General features: G+C 37.7%; 1 protein-coding gene across 1 annotated transcript; it reads right to left on the bottom strand.

The window, feature by feature from the left end:
* Positions 1-2,308: 2,308 nt before the first annotated feature.
* On the bottom strand, positions 2,309-4,222 carry LOC112849268 (vomeronasal type-1 receptor 1). Its single transcript, XM_025912865.2, has one exon. It carries the CDS (start codon positions 3,667-3,669, stop codon positions 2,740-2,742), a length of 930 nt encoding a protein of 309 aa, XP_025768650.1. The 5' UTR covers positions 3,670-4,222; the 3' UTR covers positions 2,309-2,739.
* Positions 4,223-8,795: the final 4,573 nt, after the last annotated feature.

Here is an 8,795-nt window from a genome sequence, read left to right as displayed (position 1 = left end):
AAGCATATACAATGAAATGAAATACACAGAAAAACTACAACTTACACCAAAATCTGCTCAAAATTGTACATAATTTTAAAATACACAACTATCAGGGGCACCTGGGTAGCTCAGTCAGTTAAGCATTGGACTTCAGCTCGGGTCACGGTCTCACCGTTGGTGGATTGAAGCCCCAAGTCAGGGTCTGTGCTGACAGCTCGGAGCCTGGAGCCTGCTTCAGATTCTGTGTCTCCCTCTCTGTCTCTGACCCTGCCCCATTCTCTCTCTCTCTCTCTCTCTCTCTCTCTCTCTCTCTATCTCTCCCAAAAATAAATAAACACTTAAAATGTCTTAAATAAATAAAATTCACAACTCTCAATATAGCAAAAAATATAAAAGAAAGTGAACACAATCTTGGGTTTGGTGATGAGTTTTAACACCACACCAAAACCAATCCACAAAAGAAAAAACTTGATAATGTGAACTTTATGAAATTAAAACTTCTACTCTGTGAAAGAGAACTAAAAGACAATCCACAAACTGCGAGAACATATTTGCAAATTCAACTATACAAAAAAAAAACCTCTCAGAACTTAACCATAAGAAAACAAACAACCTAATTGACTATGGTAAATATCTGAAGACACAGGACAAAGAAGATGTATAGATAGTAAACAAGTAAACACAAATATCCTCAACATCCTCTATCATTAGGAAATTACAAATTTAAACAACAGTGAGGTAGACTGCACACCTTTTAGAAATGCAAAACTCCAAAAAAAAAAAAAAAAAGAGAGAGAGGATACAAGCTGCTGGAGAGTGAGGAATGACAGGAACACTACACTGGGGATGCATGTATAGCCACTTTGGAAGACAGTTTGGCTTTTTCAAAGCTAAGTAAATCACAATCTGATAACAATCACAATTCTAGTATTTGGACAACTGCTTTAAAGAACTGTTTCCAGACAAAAACTAGCACGCAGTTATGCCTAGCAGCTCTATTTATAGTGGCTGGCTAAAAACTTAAAGAAATCAGGATGTGCTTCAAAAGATGAATGCATAAGCAAACTGGGGTGCATCCTAGTGAAGAGTGCCAGGAAGGCCCCACCAACCTGCAAGAAGGGTGCACATGGGACTGATGGGCGCCTGCACCCAATCCTGTATAAATCCACACGTATCTACTGAATGCCCTCATGGGTCAGTTCTGTGCCAGAACCTGGGGCTGCCCAGGAAGAATGGGGCCAGAAGCACTTCCCAGATGGGAGAGTGGAAAGAACAATACATGACCACTGACGCCCCCACAACGCTTGACTGGGGTTGAGTTGGATTTGAAGCAGTCAGTGACCATGTAGACATTTCACTCTTCTATTAGAGCCCGGGACTGAAGGGCAGAAAATCAATACTCCAGCTCAACACCTGACTAATATGTGACCCTGGGCAAATCCTGTGCACCCTGGAGACCCAGGGGGATGGAGGAGGGGGAAAGGGCTGGTTATGTTTAAACTTAACCCTGACCCTGACCCTGCCCCCAAGCCCCTAACCCCAGACTCTGACCCTAAGCCTAAACCTGAATCTACACCGTAATTCCTAACCACACACCAGAACCATCCGATCTGCACTCTTCCACTATGCCATAAACTGAGCATGTAGCCGTGACAAGCTGTCTTATTTTCTCTACCTGTGGAAGATACCTAGTTCTTGGATGTTGACCTTTTTACCCCCTTCTTCCTTCTGTCTTCAATTAAAAGCTCAAGTCACATATATGTTCAGCAGTTCTGAGAACAAAAATCTTCTAAGGTGTTTTGGGATCTTGTTTATTTCTTACTGTTCCTCCTTTATCTTAAATGGAGGTAAGAAACTATTGAAAATTTGAACACATTTCTGAATTTATATGCAAATATTAATAATTATGTTTATTTTTAAAACTAAATATGACATATTTCTGACATGCAAAAGCATAGAGTACAATTTAATAAACACATATTTCACATATTTCATCATCTTGTTTAGAGTTAAGGTTAGCTTATACCAAAAGTTAACCTCTGTCATTTGGGGGGTTTATTGATGTCTGTTTATTGCATGATAAATAGTATTTCCTATGTCACAAAACATTCTACATCACATATGTACTATTATTTTATGAAATTTTAAACTTATATATATGTCATCATAATCTAAACCTTACATTTAATGTCTAAAATGTTTCATAAATTGACAATAACTTAAGTATAGCTCTTCAGATTGTTAACTCACTACAATGGGAACTATAAAAGTACCTCATGTCAACTCTTAAATGCAGAGAACAAACTGAGGGTGGATAGGGGATGGGAAGAGGGGAAAATGGGCGATGGGCATTGAGAGGGCACTTGTTGGGATGAGCACTGGGTGTTGTATGTAAGCCAATTTGACAATAAATTCTATTCATTTTAAAAAGTACCTTGGAGCACCCAGGTGGCTCAGTCGGTTAAGTGTCTGACTTTGGTTCAGGTCATGGTCTCACGGTCCATGAGTTAGAGCCCCCACGTCAGGCTCTGTGCTGTCAGTTCAGAGCCTGGATCTTCCTTCTGACTCTCTGTCTCCCTCTCTCTCTGTCTCTACCCCACTCACGCTCTGTCTCTGTGTCTCAAAAAATGAGTACACATTAAAAAAAATTTGTTTAAGTACCTCATATCATTGATAAGCATGTTACTCTGTACTCATACAAATGACTCCTATGGTGCAGAAGAGTGCTAAGGAGTATTCATATAATCAATTTTTTCTTTAGGAAGAAAAAATTCTGATTCTTGTTTTCATGATATGTATTCCAGGAATTCTATTCTCATTTTTAATCAGAAAGAAAGAACAGATGGTCGGGTAACATGAGGAAAAAAAGTTACTAAATTTCTCCAGTTGATAGTTTTTCTTAGCTAAATAAACTAAATAAACAGTAAAAAAGGTGTTGGTCCAGTAAAAGAAAACAAAGCAGCTCACCAATATGAGAATAACATGGGTAGCTTTGTTTTCAGGAGAGCTTTGTGAAGACTGGATGGTACTGCGAATGTGCTGAGCTTTTCTGTGGTGTCTGAAAAGGATATTCACCATGTAGATACTATTACATGTCATCAGGGAGAGGAAGAACAAATCTCGAATGAATACAGTACTTAGAAATATTGATGACGTCTGTCGATCATATGCACTGCTTTTACAAGAAGCAGTATAATACCCAATTCCACCTTCAGTGGTATTCCTGCTGGCCACAGTTTTTAAAATGATCACGGAATAGATGGCCATGTTGATCGTCCAGAAGAAAAGTAAAGAAGGTTGAATGAATGTAGAGATTTTCTTCTTGAGCCAGGCCCATTTATGATCACTTGGAGTGATAGTCAGTGCCTGAAATGTACTCTGAAGGGCGGTTGTGCACAGAGAAATACTCCTGGTAACTCTCTGAATATAGAGCACTGTTTTACATCCAGTATCATTCATCTCCAGCTTAATTCCAAAGGATGACATTATATTTGGAACCCCTCTGAATATAAGTGTCAGGGCATTAGCCAAAGTTAAGTGGGCTAGAATCACATCTACAGGCTTCTTCTTATGAGGAAGAATTAAGAAAGTGTACATATATAATGTAAATAACAAAGAATTCCCCATGAAACCAATACAAGTTTGAAAGATAAAGAAGATCCCAAAAATTCTGTCACTGGAAATCATTGTCGTTCAGTCTCTCTTAGATCTTCAAACCAAGTCCAGCACATCCTATAGACAAATAATTTGATTATGAATGTAAATATTAAAAGTAACTTTGACTGAGGAGTATATTATCAAGTTTCAGGGAGTTTTCCTGCAGGATCGCCAAATGTTCAGCTACACCAAACCAAGGAATCACTGAGATTCTTAAAGAACAGAATTGAATGTTTATGAAGATAGGGAATATCATATGTTCTGTGGAAATTAATAAAAATAAACTTTGCTTAAAATGGAGTCAAGAGGCCAAAAGGGAGAGCTCTGAGAGCTCTACCATTCTACATCATTTGCAGACCCAATAGGAAGAGAAGCACCTTACAACTTGATGCTACTGTACCTACTCCTTTACTATCCCAGCGGGAGGAAGGATGGTCTCCTCCTGCCCAGACAACAGCATCCCAACCAATGAGAGACTATTTGGCCTATTCTGAAGACTTTTTTTTATTGTTTATGTTTATTGATTTATTTTTGAGAGAGAGAGAGAGAGAGAGAGAGATTGAGAGAGAGCAGGGGAGGGGCAGAGAGAGAGGGAGACAGAATGCCAAGCAGGCTCAGTGCTGCCAGCACAGAGCCCAATGCAGGGCTCAAACCCACGAACCATGAGACCATGAACTCAGCCGAAACCAAGACTCCCTCGCTTAACCAATTGAGCCCCCCAGGCGCCCCTAAAGACTGTTTTTATATATTATGAGGAACTTTTATTTCAAATAATTAATTCTTAATCTATATATTTTAATATTTCTGTCTTTCTATGCACATTGAATACCAGTAGCATCTGTGCAATTATATTGTTCCCAAAAGTTTATTGTATTATATAGCTCATATTTACAAATTATAGTTTTTGTAGCATATATAAATACGTCACACAAATTCTGCTAAACAAAACCTATCTCACACTAGTTATATTTTGTTGTTATGTTTGTTATAAGATTGACTAACGTAAGAAACATTAAGGTAGATACAGTCAAATTCAAAATATCAAAACCAACAGCCAAGTTATATATTACCTCCATCATGTTCTCAATCTCTTACCTCCAGCAGGTGGACCCAGTGCTCTACTGAAACTGGAAAACTTAGAATTACCATAATCCTCACTCCATATTCAGTTCACTTACACTGAAATGTGTCTAATACTGCCTACCTATGTGTCTCAAGACTTCCTTATCCCTCCACTTGACTTTTTCCTGAAATCATCTATCGAGACTGGAGACGCCACAGACAGATCAAGAAATAGAAAGAGGGTTATTACTCACATAATGAGGCTCTGAGGAGAGCAGGACAAACCTCCAGAGATGATCCAAAATGACTAGGGAATGAATGAATGTAAAGGAAAACGGCCTGATTTCTTTTTTATTATTATTATGGGTAGGGATGTGGCTGGGGTGAGGGTTTACACATGAGAACAGGGGTCCCATGCATTGAATCTCCTCCTGGTGCCAAAGGAAGGAAAACTTGGGATTTCTTATCACTTTGACCAAAGTTGAGACACAGGGAGAAGAATGAGGAGAGAAGCCTAAAAGCTGAGAGCAAACATCAAAAAAAAAAAAAAAAAAAAAGGGCCAGGCTGATTATTACAACTACCAACCATCAGAATAACTAAAATTTTAAAAATGACAACGCCAAATGTTGGCAAGGTGCCAACAAGTTTCATAAGAAACTTATCACTCAAATATAACTAATTGTAATGTAAAATGAAACAGTCACTCTTGGAAAAGAGTTTGGCAGTTCTTCAAAAAGCCCTTAAAATACAATTACCACATAATTCAGGAGTAGCACTCCTGGGAATTTATCTGAGAGAAATGAAAAATTATTTTCACACAGAAATCTATATGCTGTTATAAATAACATTATGTCCACCAAATGATTAATGGATAAAGAAGATATACACACACACACACACACACACACACACACACACACACACATATATACACATACACACACACACACACTGGAATATTACTCAGCCACACAATAAAAGAACAAAATCTTGCCATTTGCAATGACATAGACGGAGCTAGAGAGTATTAAGCTAAGTGAAATAAGTCAGTCAGAGAAAAACAAATCCCATATGATTTCACTGATATGTGGAATTTAAGAAACAAAACAGACGAGCAAAGAGGAGAAAAAAGAGAACAAAGCAAACCAAGAAACAGATTCCTAAGTATGGAGAACATACTGATGGTTACCGGAGGGGAGGTGGGTAGGGGGATGGGTTAAATAAATGGTGGGGATTAAGGAGTGCACTTATTGTTACAATCACCATGTGTTTTATGGAAGTGTTGAATCACTACATTGTACACCTGAAACTAATTTTACACAGTGTGTTAACTAACTGGAATTTATTTATTTATTTGTTTGTTTATTTTGAGACAGAGCGCATGCTAGTGGGGGGAGGGGCAGAGAGAGAGGACAGAGAGAATCCCAAGGGGGCTCTGAGACATGAGGCTTGATCTCACGACCATGAGATCGTGACCTAAGCCAAAATCAAGAGTCAGTCGCTTAACCGACTGAGCCATGCAGGCACCCCATGGAATTTAAATAAAAATTTTAAAATGAAACTAGACAAAAAAAGGAAACTACAGGCCTCTATCTGAACACAGACACAAAAATCTCAAGCTAAACATTAGCAAATTAAATCCAGCAATATAAAAAGGGGGGAGGTACAAGTGCCCCTATGCATCAGTACTCCTGTATCCCTTGGATAAATTCCTAGCAGTGCTGTTTATAGCAGCACTCTCAACAATAGCCAAATTATGGAAAGAGCCTAAATGTCCATCAACTGATGAATGGATAAAGAAATTGTGGTTTATATACACAATGGAATACTACGTGGCAATGAGAAAGAATGAAATATGGCCTTTTGTAGCAACGTGGATGGAACTGGAGAGTGTGATGCTAAGTGAAATAAGCCATACAGAGAAAGAGAGATACCATATGGTTTCACTCTTATGTGGATCCTGAGAAACTTAACAGAAACCCATGGGGGAGGGGAAGGAAAAAAAAAAAAAAAGGTTAGAGTGGGAGAGAGCCAAAGCATAAGAGACTGTTAAAAACTGAGAACAAACTGAAGGTTGATGGGGGGTGGGAGGGAGGGGAGGGTGGGTGATGGGTATTGAGGAGGGCACCTTTTGGGATGAGCACTGGGTGTTGTATGGAAACCAATTTGACAATATATTTCATATATTAAAAATAAAGCGGGGGGGAGGAACCATCATGGTGAAGTTGGATTCACTCCTGGGATAAAAGATTGGTCTAAATTTGAAAATCAAACAATCACATATGAACAAAATAAGGAAAATTAAATGGCTATCTCTATAGAGATAAAGGTACCTTTACCATAATAAGAACTGAGTAATGATGTAAAGAATTGTTGAATCACTATATTGTACACCTGAAACTAATATAACACTAAATGTTAACTGTACTGGAATTAAAATTTAAAAATTTTTAAGAGACTCTGTCTCTAGGTTTGCCTCTCTCTCTCTCTTTTATCCCTTTGCTCATTTGTTTGGTGTCTTAAATTCCAGATATGAGTGAAATCACATGGTATTTGTGTTTCTCTGACTGACTTACTTCACTTAACATAATACTCTCTTAGCTCCATCATGTTGTTGCAAATGGCAATATTTCATTTTTATGGCTGAGTAATATTCTATTGTATATATATACCACATCTTTATCCACTCATCATTCAGTGGACACTTGGACTGTGAATTGTGAGGTAGTTCTATTTTTAACTTCTTGAGGCTGGGCCACTTTCTTACACCATACACAAAAATAAATTCAAAATGGATTAAAAACCTAAATGTGAGACATGAAACCATAAAAATCCTAGAGGAGAACACAGGCAATAACCTCTTTGACATCAACCATAGCAACTTCTTTCTAGATATGTCTCCTGACGTAAGGTAAACAAAAGCAAAAATAAACTATTGGGACTTCATCAAAATAAAAAGCTTCTGCACAGTGGACACAATCAATGGAGCTAAAAGGCAACCTACAGAATGGAAGAAGATATCTGCCAATGACATATCTGATAAAGGGTTAGTATTCAAAATATATAAAGAGCTTATCAAACTCAATACCCCCAAAATGAATAATCCAGTTAAAAAAATGGGCAGAAGACATGAACAGACATTTTTCCAAAGAAGACATACAGACAGCCAACAGACACATGAAAAGATGCTCAACATCATTTATCATCAGGTAAATACCAATCAAAACCACAATGAGATATCACCTCACATCTGTCAGAATGGCTAGAATCAACAACACAGGAAACAGGTGTTGGTGAGGATGTGGAGAAAGGGGAACCCTTGTGCACTGTTGGTGGGAATGCAAACTGGTGCAGTCACTCTAGAAAACAATATGGAGGTTCTTCTTGTCTAGGATTGTACTAAGCAAAATAAGTCAGTGAGATAGAGATAAATACCATATGACTTGTGATGAGTACCAAGTGTTGTGTAGAAGTGTTGAATCACTAGATTGTACACCTGAAACTAATATTACATTGTATGCTAAATGCACTGGAATTAATAAAATGAAATGAAATGGGGAAAAAAGTGAGTTGGAAGGTGTTCCTGTTCCTTCCATTTGGTGGCAAATGGTGCATAACTGGTATTTTTTGATAAATATACAGGAGGTTTTAAACCATAACTTCAATTGTTAAAATAGATATAGGGCTATTCAGGCTATCTAGTTCTTCTTGAATGACTTTTGGTATTTTAAAAGTAATTGGTCTATTTCATCTAAGTTATCAAATTTAGAGGCTTAGAATTGTTTGTAGCATTCCATTGTTAATATGTAAATGCCTTTGGGATCATTAGTTATGTTCTCTCTTTCATTCCTGTTGTTTCTAATTTGTGTCTTCTCTTTTTTTCTTGGTCATACTATCCAGAAGCCCATCAATTGTATTGATCTTAGATTTTCTCTATTATTTTCCCATTTTCAAATTCATTGATTTCTGCTCTAATCTTTAGTATTTCCTACCTTATACTTGCTTTATGTTTAATTTCCTCTCCTTTCTCTAGTTGTGTATGATGGAGGCTTAGGTATGAACTCCTTGGCAGCCCAGGTGACTTTTCCAAACA

This window comes from Puma concolor, chromosome B2 (assembly GCF_028749965.1).
Source record: "Puma concolor isolate L17-30 chromosome B2, mPumCon1.1.hap2, whole genome shotgun sequence".
Taxonomy (NCBI): Eukaryota; Metazoa; Chordata; class Mammalia; order Carnivora; family Felidae; genus Puma; species Puma concolor.
The sequence above is the reverse complement of the archived record's forward strand: the minus strand, read 5'-3'. Positions and strand labels throughout refer to the sequence as shown.